Here is a 20396-nt window from a genome sequence, read left to right as displayed (position 1 = left end):
AACACCTGCATAAACCTTCTATCAACAGCAGAATGTATAGTGATAGTTGAGTTTCTACATCAGTAAGATGATAAATCCTTGTACTACCTACTTTCCAAGGTTGTTGAGAAAAGGGAGAGAGTCCTTTGTACATGTGAAAGTCCTTTATCAATGTGTTATTTATTAGTATAATTATTCTTCCTTCCCTTCCCCTCTCTTCCTTATATCCCCTTCTTTCTGCTATTTTTCTTTTCTCCCTTTCTTTTGACTGTCCTAATCTGCTAGTTGCTTTCTTTTCATTCCTGGGGTAAAAGGACTTTGCTCTACTCTAGCAAACCACAGAAGGGATGACGAAGGATGATCAAAAAGTGTTGTGCCTTTGGCTCTGCTCTTTCTTTATTCCTTGTCTTAAGTAGGTCCTCTGTTTGAATGGTTTCCTTCAGTCTCCAGCCTTATCTTTCTTTAAGACCCAACTAAAATCCCATCTTCTATAGGAAGCCTTTCTTAACCCCTCTTAATTCTAGTGCCTTCCCTCAGTTATTCCCTATTTATCTTATTTATAGCTTGCTTTGTATATATTTGTTTGATGTCTCCCCCATTAGATTGTGAGCTTCTTGAGGACAGGGACTGTCTTTTGTCTTTTTGTAATCCTATCCCTTAGCATAATACCTGGCACATAGGAGACACTTAATAAATGTGTATCTCCTCACCCTCTCTCCAGTTCCGTAAATCCCTTATGGGATTCTACTAACACCCAAACCTAAAGCATGTGGAAAAAACCAAACTCAAATGTTTCCTTAGGCTCCCATAAGTGAGTAGCCATCCTCAGATTCTAATGAAAGCTTTACTGCTAATATTCAGTGTTCACACATTTCTCTGGGATCAGAACATTTGCTTTTACTCTATAACCAATGTCAATATGTCATGTTATGTCTTCTGTTCTATTTCTCAGATCTGTCACTTCTAACTGTTCTCTTAGTTACAAATTTAGTCGAGATACCTAACACTTTGTGCCTAACAACTGTTGTTGTAACAGCATCTCAGCTAGTCTCCCAGCACCTCAGCCTTTCCCCCTTCAATTTTCTCCTATAAACAGCAGCAAAAATTATTTTCCATTTTAATCATATCACTATAATTGGTAATAACTTCTCAAGTAAAATGGAAATCCTAATCATGGAGCTATAAGGTCCCTGACCAATTGCTCCTAATTCCTTTAAATTATAGTCAATTTGCTATAGTCTAGGTGATACCTTTCATTCCCTAGCCAAGCAAACCTGTTCACCCTTCCAACTTCCCCCTGAGGCTTTGTATTTGTGATTTTCTTCGTCTTCCATAAATGTGTCTTTTCTTTTCTGTGGTTTACTAGAATTTCCTTTCCTCCTACCTAAAAGTTATGCCTAAAGCTTTGACTGCATGGCCATTTTATATGGACCAATAGGCAGGTCCTATTGTTTACTGTTTTATTGAATGGGAAGATGGTAGAAAATGCCAGATTGAGTTTTAACCTTCTGAGATAAGTTTGATTTACTTCTTCTATGAGGTTTTCCCTACTGAACCCCACCTTGTTTAGTCCCACTCAATAACTTTGCTGAGATCTTTCCTCACCCTTCAAGACCCAACTCAGATGCCATCTCCTTGATACTCCCCATTCCCCCTCAAAACTTGGAGAAATCTCTCCCTCTTCAGTATCATGGATGTAACTTTTTTATGGACTTAGAACATTCTAAGTATCTGTGTCTCTTTGTCATCTGCCCTACTATACTATAAAGTCCTGGAGAACTGGGATCATTTCTTATGCATATTCTTAGTGTCTCAGACAGTACCATACACTTAGAAATGATTAAATGTTGGATGAATTGGACTGACCCCTCCTCAGGGCTGATCTTTATGATCAGTTAATATTAGTGCTGTATGTTTTGGTTATCTGTGTTCTTGCCTAATTGAACTTATTTCCCCACTGGCTCAAGAGCTACTTTCAGGAAGGAAGGGTGAAAGGATGTTGTTTCTTTTCTTGATAGTCCTCTCAGTTCTCCACAGTACCAGATTTGTTGCTCTCTACTTGATATATGTAGTCCAAGTAATATTCAACCTCGGGAGGAACTGGATTGGGGGGGGGTTAATATTTCAAAAACTGAGCCTAGTTACAGTTCTACATTTTAGGAGTACGGACCCCAGAAATTGAGCAAATAAGTAATGTCAGTGTCACATATGCATACACATATACATAGATATCAGTTGGAAAAAGCTTATCCACCAGGCCCTGAACTGACTCCATCACCCTGTCTCCTAAAGAAGAAGGGTAATGGTCCATAGAAACCCAGAGCAGCAGCAGACAACAGCAAAAGATGAGGTGCTTAGAATTAGCTTTGGGCTTCAGCAAGTCCCCTTTTCCATTTCTTTTCTCTTCTTCTGATGGGCAGCAACAGAAGTATGAGGTTTTGTTGTCAGGTAGCTGGGCAGCCAGAGCCCCAGGAAGGCATTTGGTGGCATTTCCCCTGGCAGGGTGAGTGCCTGCTTATTTCTAGGATGGAGATCCATCCATCCATCTACATATACATACATACACACACACACATATATTTGAGTATTTGTCTCTTGCTGGTATTTTGTATGTATGTAGGTATGCATACATTTTTACTCCATGGGACTTAGGATCTTCTTTGGAAGGAAGGCCTGTGCAGGACTTGGAAGCAGGGTCTGTTTTAATCTGCTTAAGAAGATATTTGTCAACAAAAAAAAGGATACTGTTAGATCTGAAGAATTAGAAAAGGTCCAGCAGGTCCATCAGTGGCAAATGAATGTAAAGAAGGCCTATCGATACCGGCAGGCCAGAGCATTGACATTCTTGACTACATAAAAACCCATGGTTACTGGTGGGATGACCAGTGTTCGGCCAGCCCGAAGGGGTCGGGGCTTCAAGTCCGGCAGAGTTCCATCATCCACCATCATCAAAGGCTGGCCATTTAGCTGCACTGACCTATAACGAGGAAAGACAACAGACAGCTGATTATTTCGCCATCATGAAGTTAAACAGTTGAGCCTATTTGTTTCCAGACAGCTTGATTTATTGTATCTCACATAGTGCTGTGTAGACAGTGGCACTTAACGAATGGTATTTGTTGAATGAATGATTCATTCATTCAGAGGGGCCCTATTCTGCCAATCTCTTTAGGTAACCTAATACATTTTACAGATGAGAAAATGAAGTGACTTTTTTCATGAGCTTTATTAAGAACCTATTTTGTGTTAATCGCTGTGGGGAAATACAAAGGTAAATATATCAATAATATACCTTTTGTACCATACAGGATAGCGTGGGAGGCAAGGCGGGCACAAATAACTACAATACAAAATAGAATGTGATCAGTATAGGATGGTTATAAACAGAGTGCTAGGAGAGGTCTGAGGAGGAGGAGGGGATCACTTCTAGCTGAAAGGATCAGAGAAACGTCATGGAGTAAAAGGAACGGGAAGTAGGCATTGAAGGGTTTCAGCAGGCAGAGATAGTGTGGAATGGGTGGGCTGAGTGCATAGGAGTAGAGGTATAACTAAGAATTCTTTACTTAGGGGCAAAAACGGTGAAGTCGGACAGTGGTCATGGTACAGAAGACAGTCTGTTTATAGATACAGTAACATCAGGGAAAGTAGTGGCCTGTCTTTCATGGAATTTGACCACACCCCAAGGAAGATATGTGGGAAAATGAGCCCTGGAGGCATTTTAGTGACAACCCCCTGGGGATGGTGGCAAAGGAATGGAGCTATGTTTCATGGTTTAGGCCTATAGAGGACTTCAAGGTTCAGGGATGGTGGTTTATTGATCACCAAAGGGAAGAAGTACATGTCCTTCAATGCTGACATCATGAGGCAGAGCTCTGATTGCCTCAACCTAGTTATAACTTTGTATTTTGGGCATAGTTTGTAAAAACATAAGGAAATGTACAGAAATAGAACATAATGGGATCAGTTCCAGGGATGGCAAGCAGTCCAGTGTGACAAGACCAGATTATACATGTAAAGCTGGGCAGATACATTGGAATTAGGGCTTTATTTGGTGTAGAATGGGGAAGCACTGACAACTTTTTTGAGTAGATGAATAGTATAATCATATCTCTCCATTAAGATTACTCTAGCAGAGTGATTTAGAAACGGTAGAATCACTTCTTTAGAATTGTATCAACCAAGTGTAATAGTTGATAAAAGTATTTGTTGCTTCATATAATGTAGGATCACTTTTACTATGTGTTCTGGTCATTTTTTTCTCCCAGTAATAAGGCAGTTGGGGATACTGTTGTTCATAGGGAATGAAGTACGTGAAGTTGTTTGTACTAATGAACTAGCCTGAGGTATAAAAGTTTCATAATTACTGGTAGAGTGCAAACCTGAACTACTGGGCTGATGAAGCACACCATGTTAGGTCTCTTTGGTAAATCACTGTAATCTCAATATCTCTCTGTCTCTGTCTCTGTTTCTGCCTCTCTTCCTAGTAGATACCTCTGCCTCCCAGAAATTTTGAGCAAAAGAAAGTACAGAAGAGAGACTAATTGGAACAATCCATTTATTGGCTATTGTTTTCAAGCTGCCAATTTGGGTGTGGCCACTATTGCACCAGTTGCCAGAGCCTGTACCTGTATTGAGACAGGGTTTGAGAACTGAGACATATGCTTAAGGTGGAGATACAAGGTGTCTACAAGGTCTGTAGAAGCTGGTGCTGCTAGGGCAAATAAGGCCTGCAGCAGAGATGCAGCTTTTGAGAGCTATAGCAGCTAGACACAGAAGGGGACAGACTTTTCACCTAGAATGTTTCTTTATTCTCAGTTGATAAAGGTCTTTGACCTCTTAAAAGATGTCCTAGATATACAGCTCTTTCCCCAGTCTTTTCATTAAAGGGTAAAGTGGGAAGGGCAAAGGGAAGAGGCTTCCTTTTTGGGAAATGTCATTTCCCAACAGTTTTCCTGTCATATTTGTTTGAGACAATAAAATGTGTACAGCCATAGGGTGGATTGACTGTGTATTATAAATATAGAGGGCCATAAAAGAAAAGAGGAGACCCCAAAAGTGTGAGTGGAGACTCTAGAGGGGAGATAATCTCCTCTTTTAGGAATTTTGGAGCATATTTTATATCATACCCAAGAATTCAGAATGAGGCCAGTGAGGGCTTCCTTCATGCCTGTCCCTCCCAACTCCAAGGTTTGGGGCATTTGGGCTTCTTGATAGTGTAGTGATTAAAAATTTGAGAGACATAGTTCCTGGATAATTTAATCATTTTATTAACAAGGCCTATAAGTTATTAATAATTTTTATTTTACTTTTTGGCAAGTTATTAATAAAAGCATGAAAGTTTGACCGTTTTTCTGAGACCAAAGACAGTCATGGTGGTGGGGCACAGAGGTCATATATGGGTAGGGTTAGTAGGTAGTCAATGGGGCCAAGAACTGACCCCTACACAGAAAGATTATCTCCAGCTTTGGGCTATCAATTCAAAGAATGTCCTCCTCTTCAGTGGGGAGTGGGTGCTGAGTGACCCCTCCCTGGAGGGAGAGGCCTTCCTATCTAGACAAAACTATCTGTCTCTACCTAAGCTTGAGTAGAACACAATGAGCTTCCCCACCCTAGATTCCTTGCAAGCTTGGGATGGGTCTGACCAAGATGAAGAGATACAATGCGATCTGATTATCAAGGATAAAATGGACCTCTAAAAGTCAGGGCTTTGGGAGAAGACAGGGGAGCTCTGAATCTCCCCAAGATATCAGTTATTAATTTCTCACAATACAGACACAGAAACTATCTCCCTCATTGGCAAACTAATTAATTTAATTGATATTCTCCTTCTTGTAGGTCTGAATCTGATTAAGACTACTGTTGCCTCTGCAAAATGTCAAGTGATACCCGGAAAAAACCAACCCCCCAATAACACTTTAGAATACCATACTAATTAGAATATTGTAATTTCTACTTAATTTAACCAGAAAAATAGTGTTAATTTGTCTTTTGAAAGTACCAGTCACATGGTAATGGAAGACACTAGAATAGAAATTCTGTGCCAAGCTGGGCTGTTAACTTCTTGTGTGAACTTTGGCAAGTTATTTAGCCAATTGAGTCTGAGTTTCCTCGTCTATTAATGGTAGATGAATGTCTGCTGTACCTGTCTTACCAACTGTCAAGCAAATGAAAAATTCAACAAATATTTATTTAGTTCTTACTATGTTGTAAGGCACAGGAGCTTACAATCTAATAACAGATGTGGAAATACTTTGAAAAATAGAAAAAGTGTAATACAAATATAAGGTGGTAGTTTCATTGCTGATTATCATTACAAACAATTACATTCTCTAATCAATGAACTAGTTTTTTGTTGTTTTGCTTTATCACTGGGTCCTCAGGCTTTTATTTTTCTAGTGCTCAGTCTGTAGAGTATCATTTATGGTTTTAATGAACATACCAATTACTGTTTTCAGAGGCTCTTGAAGATACTCAATAAGACCTAAATTATCTCTATTGTTGCTGTTTCTCACTAGATACTTTTTCTCAATGACACAAGGCCATCTATTATTACCAGTAGTTGTCATCCTTAAAATGACCTATGTGAACATCTTTCAGTCAAGTCAATGAGTTAATTTTGCAAGTTAAGGTTTTGTGAAATGCTGTAAAGACATGTCCTTTATCCATTACCTTGATTTATTAGAGAAAAGATACAGTCTTGTTTATTATCTACATTTTGTTTTCCTGATCACAGTGTTTTTCTTTAAATATTTGTTGTAATACTCATCTAAGAATTTGGATTATACTTACCAGATGGTAATTTCCTGGATCATATTTCTTACTTTTCAAAGGTTTGGTATCATATTTTCTCAACAGTCTGGTACCTCTCAGTTGTCCATGGCTTTTCAAACGAAATTCTAAATGATCCAGTCTGTGTTGAAGTATTTACCTTAACACCCTGGCATGCCTGACCTGCTGAGGGATATATACTTAAATTGTCCAAATATTAGGACAACTGCATTTTATCACTCTTTGTTTTTGCAGTCTTAACTACTTTCCAATTTCTTAAACTTGTTTACTTAATTTTTTTCATGTTATCATATTAGAGTCAGTGTCACCACTAATTTAGAGTAAAGATCTCCATGCCTCAGCCCCTATTGCACTTCCCCTTCCCCCAACCCCCTCACAGGCAAGGCAGCTTTTCATCTGCTTCCTTAGCTCTTATAGGCTTTTCAGCCAGCTGCCCCTAATCTCATTTTCCAGGTCCCAGACTGGTCCTGGATACTTTAATATCCAAGACTTAGATATACGAACAAGGTTTTGGTTGCACAAAGTCCAGGAAAAACAATTCAAAATGAATGATATTCCCATCCTAATTCTTAAAGACAGCCTTGGGGGTTCAATTTTAAACAATGGTAGCCTTGGGTGGAAAGTGGGATTAGCTGCCAGTTGGGTACAGAACAGCTCTGGGAAGTCTAGATTGGTTCTGGGCTAGAGTTTATAGGATTATAGAATTTTAGAGCTGCAAAGGTCCTTACAGACCATCTCTCTAGGCCAACCTTCTGATTTTTCAGAGGAGGAAACGAAGTCCCAGGGTGATTTGCCCAAAATTAAACAGGCAGCAGGACTGGGGTTTGAAAACACATCTGAGTCCTGTGCTCTTCCTGTGACACAAAACGCTTTTGAGAAGAACCCCAGTCATGGTATGGGGGCAGGGGAGTGGGAAGGGGCCTCTCCATCTTAAATAGCCCTGGGACTAGATGCCTTTGTTTGAACAGACCTTATGGATCACCGAGGGAATCTGTTAACTAACAGTGTAGTTTTTCGTGCTTTCCTTTTGTTACTCTAATTAATCTGTGATTTCATTGGAACAGATAAACCTCCCAGCCATGCATATTATAACCAATACATACCATCTCTTATGAATTCTTTTCTCAGTGTCTATAAGTCCTCTATAGAAGATCTACTCAACATTCTGAAAGCCTTATGTTTCTTTTAATATCTCCAAAAACAAACCTACCATTTTGGTAAGCCACTTGTCTCTTATTCTTGCTACATGACTAGCCTATATCCTTTTCTAGTCATACGTATCCTTGGTATTGCCTTTTATATAATTCATAACATGCTATATAGCCTGATTACAACCACAATTCATCTTTCTGTCATCTTCTGGGTTTACTTGTACTTTTTATTCTTCTGAGGTTGTGATATTCCATAATTCACAGCCATGTATCATCATTGGGGGAGTGATGTTAAAGAGATGGGCTTTTGTGGCAGAAAGCAATTTCTTATCTTTAAAAGTAGAGCTCAATTTCCCAAATGTGACCCAGTCAGATTTGAGCATATGCTACTGTCAGTGTCCCTCATCGAATAAAAATATGTATTTCTGATTCAAAAGCTGGTCTTATGAAAATTAGACAGGAAAAATTCATATTAAGTAAATAGATATGAACATATCAAGAACAGGTAAAAATTAATTCACATTTAATTTACTGAATATTTCTTCTTCAGGCTCATTATTTGCATTGAAGCTAATTCTTTTCATTTCTACCTTTTGTGCCTGTATTCATGATCTCTGTATTTCCTTTTGAGGGTCTTGGTGGATCTTTGTGCCTTGCCTGATTGTTTTTATTGTCACATATTCCTTCTCCCAAAGACATCCCCCAAAAGAGAAAAAGACTTATTTGTACAAAAATATTTATGGCAGCTTTTTTTTGTGTGGTGGCTAAGAATTGTAAATCAAAGGAATGCTCATCAATTGTGGAATGGCTAAACAAATGGTGGTGTATGATTGTAATGGAATATTATTGTTCTATAAGAATTGATGAGCAGGCAGATTTCAGAACAACCGGAAAAAACTTATATGAACTGACATATAATGAAGTGAACAGAACCAGGAGACCATTGTGCATAGTAACAGCAATATTGTTTGATGAAGAACTGTGAATGACTTAGCTATTCTTGGCAATACAATGATCTAAGACAATTCCAAAGGACTAATGATGAAGCATACTATCCACCTCCAAAAGAACTGAGACTGATTGGTTACAGACTGAAGCATGCTACTTTTCACTTTCTTTTTTCTTTTATTTTCTATTATTATACAAAAAGACTAATATAGAAATGTTTTAAATAATTGCACATGTATAACCAATATCTGATTGCTTACCACCTCAGAGAGGGGTATGGGGAGGGATAGAATTTGGAACTCAAAACTTTCAATAAAAATGTTTCTTGAAAAAATTAATGTTAAAAAATCAGGATGTATCCAAAAGAATCCTGTTATATCTGATTGGGAAAAGTTATCTAATCAAAATCACTTATGTTTCCAAACTACCCACCAAAATCATACACTAAAACATCACTCCCCTATTTGCTAATTATCATCTCCAGGTCCTGCAGACTGGAAATGTGTAACCAACTAATGTATTTATTTTAAAAACATGCCATTATAACAAGTCATTTTGGGGGCCCCATGAAGTTTGCTTTATTCCTTGTTCAGAGATAGTATAGTATGATGAAAACGTCAGTGCACCTGGATTAGGAAGATATGGGTTTTACTCTAAGCTCTGCTATGTACCAGCTGTGGGACCTTAGCCAAGGAATTTTACCCATTTGCCTCAGTTTCCTCTTATGTAAAATGGGAATAAGAATGCCTAGTTCATATGATAATAGATCATATAATTGCATTATAGTTTGCAAAATGTACATGCCTTATCTCATTTGATCTTTTATCATAATTATTACTGTAGGTGTCATGCTAAACAAGGGACACAGACTCACAGAGTATTACAGCTGTACTGAACAGAAAAGATCCTTTAGTTCAACCCCTTCATATTGCAGATAAATAGGTCCAAAGAACTGAAATCACTTGTATGAGGTTGCAGTGAGAATTGAACTGAACTTGCTATTCAGTAGATACATTGATTGCACTCCAGAATTATTCCTTCATTACTGTGGGGTTGAAGACTTTTGAAATGGCATTTCTTGACTCTCTGCTCTTCTCTGGGCACTTAATAAGGAAGCAGCCTGAATAGTAGAAACCATTCTGGAACAAGGGTTCAAAGATCTTATTTCTGGTCCTGGTTCTGCCACTGACTTGCTGTGTGATCATGGGTAATTTATCCCTCTCTAGGCTTTAATTACATTGTCTGTAAAATAAAGTTGGACGAGATGGTCTCCAAAGTCTCTTTCTGCACTGAATCCTCTAATTCTCTGACTTTTCTGAGTGATATAGACTTCTCCTTTTTGCTTTGGCACTAGATGGCACTCTAGTCCCACATAAAGAGATCTGAAGAGCCAGTGATATCCTACTGAAGTTGGAATGTGGTTTAAGCACCATAGAGGTTCTAAGATGTGGATTGTACTTGGCCTTGCCTATAAATCAGCCGCGATATCCATCAAAACCCTGAGACGTTCTTCCATGTTGTTGACTTGGCAAAGAATAGATCTGGAATGCTGCCTAATATTAAGAAAATGTGTGAATTTGCTGTGAAAAGTCCTGCTGGAGGGATGTGGGTTTCCCATTCCTTGTTTGCTCAGTTAGGAATGGGGAGCAGTGGCCCTGCTGCAGGTGTGGGGTGTTGGCTGGGCTCCCCAGTGCCTCGGCCAGCTCCAATTCTCCCAAGCACTGAGAAGAGCTTGGGCGTGCACCTGTTTGCACTTTACTGGCCTCTTGAAGCCAGAGCTGCCCCCTCGAGTCCCCCATCATTGAGCTAGTAAGTTGGTATGTGCAGCTGCCCAGTGTTCCTTCAGGTCACTGGCAGGTTAAAGCAGGGGGTGGGAAGCAAAGTAGGGTTTGTGGACAGAAGGGGCTTCATTCTTCTTTCCTTAGGGATGGTCTGTGCATCTGGTGTAGGTTAAAGAGAGGAAGTTATTTTTAGAATTTGGGTGAGTGAGAGCTACCATAATAGGAAGACCATGACCAACGCTATTGATTCTGGGATGGCCTCCATATTATAATTCTCTCATCCTGGACTGGACAGTCCATAAGGAACCTTTCCTGGGGTACTTCAACTTGTATGAGGTCACATTCTAGCTTTGCATGAAGCATAATAGGGGTTCTGGTGTTTTTCTCTGGATAATACAAATATTTCCCACACTGTGGAATTTCTGGAAAGAGAGAGGCAAGGAGAAGGATGAAGGAGCAGAGGAGAAGGTTGGAAAGATTTATCCCTTTTCCCAGAACACACACACACACACACAACTCTATCTTGCTTTTGTGACAATTGGAAATCTTTAAAGAAACTTATGCCATCCATTATCTTTCCTTATTCTACTCTTTCCTATCCCTAGCCTCAGAGGACACCAAGCTGATGGTATTTTAGATTTAGCTTTTGTAACAACATCCAGAAAGATAAGGGGATCTCTTTTATAAAACTGGTGATAAGGTCATGATTAAAGCTCATCCGTAATTCATCGTTATCAGGCTTGTGTCATATAACATTAGAATGTTAATTGGTCTTGGAAAGGATCTTACAGAGCTAGTAAAATCTCATTTTCAAGATAAGGAAATTGAGTTTGAAGAACAAGGTCCATGGAGCTTGAGTTTGAAGACCAGAGTTGTGGAGCTAGTAAGTGGTAGAACTGGGATATCAGTGAAGGCTTTGATACTTCAATCCAGTACTCTCTTTACTACACCGCAGTTCCCTCTTTTAGTTGCACTTAGACTCAGTTTCCTCCTCTGTAAAATGGAGTTTTCCCATGTTTGGGAAAGATGCCCCGTATACTTCATGGGGTTATGAGGAAAGTTCTTTGTAAACCTTACAATGCTGGGATCTCATTCCAGTATTTTGTGGTGAGGACTAAAGAATCTTAGAAAGAGATGCATAGATCATTTAGTTAGATCTGGAAGATACCGTAGAGGTCAGTCATCTAGTCCAATATCCTTATTTTACCAGTGAGGAAACTGAGCTCCAGAAGGGTTAAGTGGTTGCCCAAAGTCACAAAGGCAGTAAGAAGCAGAGGTGCCTCCCCATCCAAGGGGATGCTGTAACTGATCTTGCATACACCTCGACATGAGCATGTTGTGTCCTCCATTAAACTTCTTCAAAGGAGAGACTGTTCCATTTTTATTTTCATGTCCCTAGTGCTTAGCATAGTTATTGGCACACAGTAGGTGCTTAATAAATATTTGTTGATTGATTTCAATGGAGAAATGTGCAACAATTGACTTACAAATAAGCTTCTAGAAAATAATCTTTGAAACCCAGGTCTATGCAAGTATTTTGCCATTTCCCTGATGCAGTTGCCTTCTCATCTGGAACAGGGGTCTCCAGGATGGACTGCCAGAAGCTATGTTTCTCTCTCCTAGGGGAGTTGAACCACTAGGCTTTTGGAAATCTACCCCAGGGCTGAGTTCTCCATATCTGTGAATGAGTGAGTATAAACTCTCCTAACCCTCTATGGGCAGCTGGTCCCAGATCATGCTTCACCTTCTAACCACTCATTCCTCAGGAATGCCAGTCAAGTACTTTCCTTACCCCTTTAATACTTGCTCTGAGAACTACAATAATCTACCATCAAATATTACCATCTACCATTGCTTCTGACTGTACTCTGGCTACCTTTATAGTCCCCTGGACTCCTTAGACCAAAACTCCTTTCTCTGGCAACCACTCTATTAGAATTTAAACTCCTCTATCTTGTTTTTGCATTTATATTCCTAGGGCCTAGGACAGGCACCAGCTTTTAGCAGACACTTAATGCTTATTGATTCATTCAAAGTAAGTAGGTTACTAAGACTATCAAACCTACCCTATTAGCTTTTGTTCTGATGAATGATTAAAAGTCAAGATTACCTATCATTTCTCCCATTCAAGTATAAAGAACAAGAATGATTCTTTAAGTATGAAGAACAAAGAGTTATATAGAAGGTTGTGGGTACTGGGTATGGACAGAGTTCTGGGCTTAGAGTAAGAAGCCTTGGCTGGTGGCCAGTCTCTCAAACTAACCATATGAACTTGGCCAAGTCATGGAACCTCTCTAAACACCTCAATTTCCTTAGCTGTAAAATTGGGGACAATAATACATGTATGACTCTCATTATATACAAAGCAATATATCAATGTAAGCTTATATTAATTGTTTTTACTTCTTAAACTTAAATCTGACAAGGGCCAAGGATCAGAGGCAGAGCGAGGCACAAAAAGTAGAAAATAACTGAGTCTCCCCTTCTTAGTTCCTTTCTTCTATTTGCCTGGCGAGTTAAGTTATTCTCCTAGGCTAGGGGAATAATTCATTTTCAAACAAGGGATAGAGAGGATCACAGAAGATAAAATGGGCAATTTTGATTGCATAAAATTAAAAGGTTTTTACACAAAATTAGTGCAGCCAAAATGAGAAGGAAAGCAAATTTCTCTGATAAAGGTCTCGAGAACTCCTATATTATATACATATATATATATATATACATATACATATATATGGAACTGATTCAATTTTATAAGAATAAAAGCTATTCTCCATCTAAGAAAAGGTCAAATATATATTTATATTTTATTATATATTTAATATATATACATATATATATAATAGCCAGCATTTTTATAGTGCTTTAAGGTTTACAAAGTGCATTGCAAATATCTCATTTGATCCTCCCAAGAAGTCTGGGAGGTGTGCCATTATTTTGAAGATGAGGAAATTTAGGCATATGGAGATTAAGTGATTTACCTAACATCACATTGCTTGTAAGTATGATACAAATAGGAAGTTTACCAGGAATAAACCCAGCCTATCAATAGGTTTATGAAAAAATGCTTCAGATAAGTAAAACTCAAAGAAATGAAGATGAAAGCAACTCCGAGGTCCTACCTCATTCCCATTAGATTAAGGTGACAAAAAAGAAAAATAACAAAGATTGAAAGGGCTGCAGGAAAACAGGCACATTAATACAACTGAATAACTGAATTCAAAGCAGCTGTTCTTCAGAGCAATTTGGAAGTGTGCCCCCAAAGTTACTAAATTGTGCATACCTTTTGACCCAGTGATATAACTACTAGGGCTATATATCTGAAAGAGATCAAAGAAAGCGGAAAGGACTCATAGCTACAAAAATATTTATAGCAGTTGTTTTTGTAGCGGCAAAGAGTGGCTGAACAGATTATGGTATATGAATGTACTAGAATACTATTGTGTTTTAAGAAATGATGAAGAGGAGAATTTCAGAGAGACTTGAGAAGACTTGTAAGAAATGATGCAGAATGAAGTGAACAGAACCACCAGCACTATAAAAACAAACAACTCTGAAATAATTAAGAACTCTGATCAGTACAGTGACCAGTCATGATGAAGTATACTACTTATCTCCTGAGAGAACTGATGGATTCAGGGTGAAAAATGAGATATATATTTTTGGACATGACCAGTGTGAGAATTTGTTTTGCTTGGCTATGTGTATATGTTACAAGGGTTTTGTTTTTCCTTTCAATCTACAGAGGAATGTAGAAGGAAGAGAAAATAGTTTTTTCTTCATTGAAAAAAATTAAATAAAAAGATAAAGTTAACATTCCCTACTTCTATCTGGGGAGCATAGAGAGTAGATTTTAGCCCCAATGGGATGGTGCTATTAGAATTACTGGAAAGAAAACTGAGCAGAAAATATTTTCTAGGAAGGAAATTTGACAGGCACTGTGTTAAACATTGGGTATATAAATGCACTGTGTTAGGCCCTGAAGGACATTCACTGACCCCTTGACTTATAAAAACGCAGTACAAATTAGAATATAATAAGTGTTTATAATAAGAGTATTATGAAATCAAATAAATCAGTGCTCACTTCCAACTGGGAGAATCTAGGAATGTTCATGGAAGAGGCAGCATTTGCATTGGGCCTCAGGATAAGTAGGTCCGCATGTGGTTGGGAGAGGTAGGGAGGCATTCCAGGTAAAAGTACTGAGGCTGGAGAGTATATGGGACTTCTTTAGTTAAATTTGCCTAAAGTACACATTGCTGTGTGAGAATACTATGAGATAACGTGTTGGTTGGAGCCAGGTTGTGGAGGGCTCTGAGTGACGGATGGATAGTTTGGACTTTATTCTGCTGGCAAGTAGGAAGCTTCAAAGATTTTTGAGAGGACTGATATGATCCACACTAAACATCAGGGTGATTAACTTGGTAGCTGTGCACAGGATAGACCAAAATGCACCCAAAGTGAAGGCTTCTCTGGATTGTTTTGTGGGTCACAAAGCCAAGAGAAGTTGGTAAAATGGTAGTTTAAAAAGTATATATAATTCCTAACAATGGGTGATCAATGCAGGCTTGAAAGTTTGACTTTTCTCCCTCCCTCTACCTCTCTCGTCTTCCTCTAACACTACTAGGAGAAGGAAGCTAATCGATCCTAGGCTCTAAGTTGTCATTGTTTGTCCTTCATTCTTGAAGAGGACCATGATTTGGGGGTGATGTTATGACTTGCAGTGAATTGGATTTAAGTGAGGGAGGGCTGTGCAAGGTAATCAACCCTACTCTCTCCCCAGAGCCATCTGGGTCTAGTGGCAAGATATATATAAGGATGACTGGAGATGCTGTCAGATGTTTTAAGGCAACTGGGGGTAAGTGACTTGCCCAGGGTCACATAGCTAATAAGTGTCTGAGGTAAGATTTGAACTCAGGTCCTCCCAACTTCAGGGCCAGTGCTCTATCCGCTGCACTACGTAGCTGCCCCAGGCTTTAAGTTACTTTTGTAGCCAAGAAAATTTGATTCCATTTGAATCAGTTTAACAAATATTCATTAACTGTGTGCTCTGTTATAGGCAGAAATCCAAGTTCAGGGAACATGAACATGAAGGACTATTGGAACTCCCTTGATGAAGACTTCCAGGTGGTGGTACTCTCCTTCCATGACTTACCTCAGCCTGGGGGACTATGGAGCAGGGAATTATAACTTCTTCTGGTTCTATCATACTATTCAGAATTATAGTAAGTACACTGAATCACAGAATGTTGGAACTAGAAGGCACCAGAGAGAACATGTCCATTTGCCATTGTCCCCTCTACAGCACGACTCAAACAAGAAAGAATTGAAGCCTAAGCCTGGCTGCTTGCTGGTGGTTTGCAGCTGGGAGGAAAGGCTGGTCTATGCTATAAGGAAGAAGAAAACAGTAGCCAAAATGAACATTAAGGCAGGAGGAGAACAGATACTCTGGGTGAGGCACAGGAAAATGCCGTCTGGTGTGAAGAGGTTCCTCAAACATTTTGCTTTAGGATCTCAGTCAATAAGCATTTATTTAGTGTGCCCGTTATCATCCTTTAATCTGTTAATGACACATTAATAATTTTGGAGCTTAATTAGTTAAGGAGAACTTTTGGGGAGCTAAAACTCTTTTCTCTAAGAGTCAGAAACAGCTCCCATTGTCTTGCTTTAATGGACTCACCCCGGGCAAAATGGCTTCCTGCATGAATCCAGATTGAAATCTGGGAGAAATCAGAGGCTTCAATCATCTGGCATGCTGTTCCAAGATTCTGGGGAGCTGGGAACGGACTGGAGAAGCGGTCTGAATTGGGTTTATAGGGAAGGGAAAAAAGCAACATTCCTTTTTCTTTTAATCTAGGAAGGTGATGGCTAAATTTCAGTGAAAAAGGCCTTTATTTGACTCCTTTGGGCCACCTCTCTGTTTGGGATCTATAAGTGAGATTGGGCATGAGGCAAATATTCCTCCTCTTTCCAAAGCACTGCATCATTTAATTCTTTTTCTCCAAATGAAACACTATTCTAGCCTGTTCTGCAATGTGAACCAAGGAGATTGGTCCCTGGGTGTGTGCAGCTTTCTGTAAAACTGATTGAGAAACTTGTCCCTAGACATCAGTGGAGAAAAGCATCTGTATTGACAACTACCTGTAATGTTTTTTGTCATTGGAAAGAGGTTGACTTTTCAGAGAAAGTTCTATAAAGGTTTTTAAATCCCTCTTAAATATTTACTACTATTCTTTTCATCTCAGATAGTTGCTGGGAAGGGATTATACCAGCAAGGGCAAAAACTGGTAAGCTTACCTCAGGTGTGGATAACTGAGAAAAGTATGTGTGGCACTTTATAATATACTCAGCTATGTTTTTTTTTTTTTTTAACGGGGCAATGGGGATTAAGTGACTTGCCCAGGGTCACACAGCTAGCAAGTGTCAAGTGTCTGAGGCCGGATTTGAACTCAGGTCCTCCTGACTCCAGGGCCGGTGCTCTATCCACTACACCACCTAGCTGCCCCTCTAATCAACTTTTTAAAATGATTCAGGTAATTCAACAGTACCTTTCCCTAATCCTGCAACTCACAAAGGACTTGGCTTCCTAAAGCCTCCAGAACCTTTTCTTTCTGATATTTTGAAATCATTAAGTAAAACAAAACACAGATAAAACAGGTCTCTTCATATCTCTGAACGAGCACTATCACTATTGGACTTTTAATCTGTCATATCGACCCAATCTGGAAAAGCCATCAGAGAAAATATTGTAATGTTTCACATTTCCCATTCTTTCTCAAACTTCATCAATGAAGCTGATACATAGTTGGGAAAGCTAAATAATAAATCAGGAATGGTTCTGTAAAAGGTGGCTAATGGCTTCTAAGTCAAAAATGATGATGAGGGATCTGAGAACTGTGCACTAAAAAGAAAGACTGAAGGAAATTAAAGGGAGACAAGAAATAGGGACACATGGTAACTGTCTAAATATTTTAAAGGTTATCAAATATTTAAAAGGGTAGCCTATATTGGTTTGAATAGAAAAGACATATATTTCAAGGGAAAGGATTTTAGTTCAACATCAGAAGAAATTTTTTAACAGAGTCAACTAAGAGTAGAATGGGCTAATTTGTTAGAAAGTACGGTTCGTGATCCTGGAGGCAATTGTCAGGGATACTATAGAAGGGCTGCCATACTTTGTGGGATGTCCTGTTAAAATCTAATTTTTAAAACATTTCTTTGGCATAGGGAACTCCTTTTGGTGAAACCCCCTGTGGCAGTGCAGGTTAGCACTGGTTCTTTAGTTTCTAGTTTTAGGGAATTGTCCACGGCACTAAGAGGTTCAGTGTTCAAGGTTAGCACACACTGTGAATGTGAGAGGCAGGCCTTGAATCCAGGTCTTCCTGTCTCTAAGGCTGGATCTCTATGAACTAGATCATGTACTTCACTAAATTTAATTCTTGTGTTTTCCAAAAGTCATTTTTTCTGTAAGTATAAATTTTTTTCTCTATCTACCTACCTATCTACCTATCCACCTATCCATTTCTCTCTCTCTCTCTCACTCATCTACCTAGCTCTTCTAATAACTGCACTCTCTCTCTAGAATGCAGTGGCTGGATAAAGATTTTGAAGAAAATAAAACAATGAAAATGATCCCAGAAGACCAAAGCTTTAGGTAGCTAGTCTGGTTGGTTGATTTTCCATTTTTCCTTATATTTATGAGTAGATTTATTTAGTGTACATTACTAGTGCACAAAGAGCCTTGTTTTTCTATATCCAGTCTTGTCAGAGTATAGTAAATGTTTACAACAGGGTGTAACCTCCCTCTTAGCTTCATGTCTTTGTACTTTCCTTCATGTACATTTTATGTTACAGCCAAATCAGTTACTTTTTCTCAGTGTGGATTTCCATCTCCTATACCTTTTTGCAAGCTATCCATTGCGCACCCCCCCCCCACCCTGGAAAACAAACAAACACACACACACACATTTCGGTTTTACCTCCTACTCAAAACCTTCCCTGAACTTCCCTCCTCCCCCAATGGGACTCTTTCTTCTCAAATTTCTTTGATCACTTTGTCCAGCACTCCCCTTTGCACTTTTCACACTGCCCTTTAACATTCTTATTTGTGTACTTGTCATCCCCTCTATTAGACTGTAAGTTCCCTGAGGGAAGGCATTCAATCTTTTTTTTTTTTTCATCTTTGTATTCCCAGCCTTTGGAAGAATGTCTAGTACACAGTGATAGAATCTTAGAGCTAGAAGTAACTCAAAACTTTTAGAAGGAATCTAGGCCCACACAAGAATCATCTATCCACTCTGCCTGTGGAGGGGCTCTCTGTTCTTTGTCTGAAGGCCTCCAGTGGTGGTGGTGGTGGTGGTGGTGGTAGGGCTGCTTTCTGTAGAGGTAGCCCATTCTTCATTTGATTATCTCCAACTCTTAGGATGTTTGTGCTGATAGCATTCCAAATTTGACTTTTTGCAATTTCCACTTATTGTTTCTAATGTTGCTCTTTGGGACTAAGAACTAGTCTCTTTCTTGCTCCAGATTTATTACAAAAAGAGGGCAAAGTGAAGGTAGAAAGAATATATCAATCACCTCTTGAAAGGAACTACAAAAGGGAAATTCCCAGAATGTCTTAGCTAAAATACAGAATTGCTATGTCAAAAAAATACAGTAACTATCAGAAAAAAGCAGTTCAACTACCAAATAATCAGTTGGTATCATACAAGATGTAGAAGCTCCTACTATACATGAGAAGAGATCTTTGAATTTAATATTCCAAAAGACAGAAGAGATGGACTTACAACAGAAACACTGCAAAGAAAAAAAATTTGAAAGACTTAAGGATTCTAATCAATGCAATGATCAACCATGTCTCTATAGGACTTAAAATGAGGAATATATATAAACTTCATTATGTAGTATAGGAACAGGGTGATGAGGGCTTGAATTAGTATAGTGGCCATGTGAACAGAGAAGGGATGTATATAAGAGGCAGAGTATACAAGACTTGGCAACTGATTGCATATTTGAGGTGAAGAGGAGAGAAGAGTTGAGAGTTCAGGATTGTAGTGATCTTAATAGAAATAGAGAAGTGGAAACTTTTGGTGGAAATATATGTTTTGGACATCTTGGGTTTGAGATTCTTATAGTACACCCAGGTTGAAAAATCCAAATAGTAGATAGTTATAGGTGACTAATATTCAGGAGAGAGACTGGGGCTGGATAGATAGATCTTAGAGTAGTTTACATAGAGATGATGGCTGAATCCATTGCAATTTATAATATCTCTTAAAGCAGAGAGAAAGAGTTGTGTGTCCAGGAATAATAAATGTTTGTTGCATAAATAAATGAATAAAGTATTTTTTTTTAACTTGCAAGGGTCAGTTTGTCAGTCAGTGGTAAACAACATTAAGTGCTTACCATATGCCAGGTACTATGTTAAGCTCTGGGGATCCAAAGAAAGGCAAAAACATGGTCTTTGCCCTCAAAGGGCTCATATTCTAATGGGAGAAATAACATGAAAATAACTATGTACATGCATATACAGTGTAAATGGAAGGTAATCCCCAAGGGAAGGTCCTGGGGTAGTAGTGGTAAAGAAAGGCTTCCTTCAGAAGATGAGATTTGAGCTGAGTCTAGAAGGAGGCAGGAAGAAGAGGTGAGAAGGGAAGGAATTCCAAGCATGGGGGAAAGCCAATGAAAAGGCATGGGGTAGGCAGATGTAATGTTGTTTGTGTGAGGACTAGCAAGAAGGTCAGTGTAG

The 20396-nt window shown here is 38.9% G+C and overlaps 1 protein-coding gene across 3 annotated transcripts in view; it reads right to left on the bottom strand.

The window, feature by feature from the left end:
- Positions 1-2790: 2790 nt before the first annotated feature.
- HPSE2 (heparanase 2 (inactive)) overlaps positions 2791-20396 on the bottom strand; it is a 693143-nt gene continuing 675537 nt past the window's right edge. For all 3 annotated transcript variants that reach the window (XM_043980493.1, XM_043980494.1, XM_043980495.1), the window contains one exon: positions 2791-2956. In XM_043980493.1, the coding sequence (XP_043836428.1) occupies positions 2791-2956 (166 nt within the window). The remainder of the gene's footprint in view (positions 2957-20396) is intronic.

The sequence above is a fragment of the Dromiciops gliroides genome, chromosome 2 (genome assembly GCF_019393635.1).
Source record: "Dromiciops gliroides isolate mDroGli1 chromosome 2, mDroGli1.pri, whole genome shotgun sequence".
NCBI classification, from domain to species: Eukaryota; Metazoa; Chordata; class Mammalia; order Microbiotheria; family Microbiotheriidae; genus Dromiciops; species Dromiciops gliroides.
This window is presented reverse-complemented; position numbering and strand designations above follow the sequence as displayed.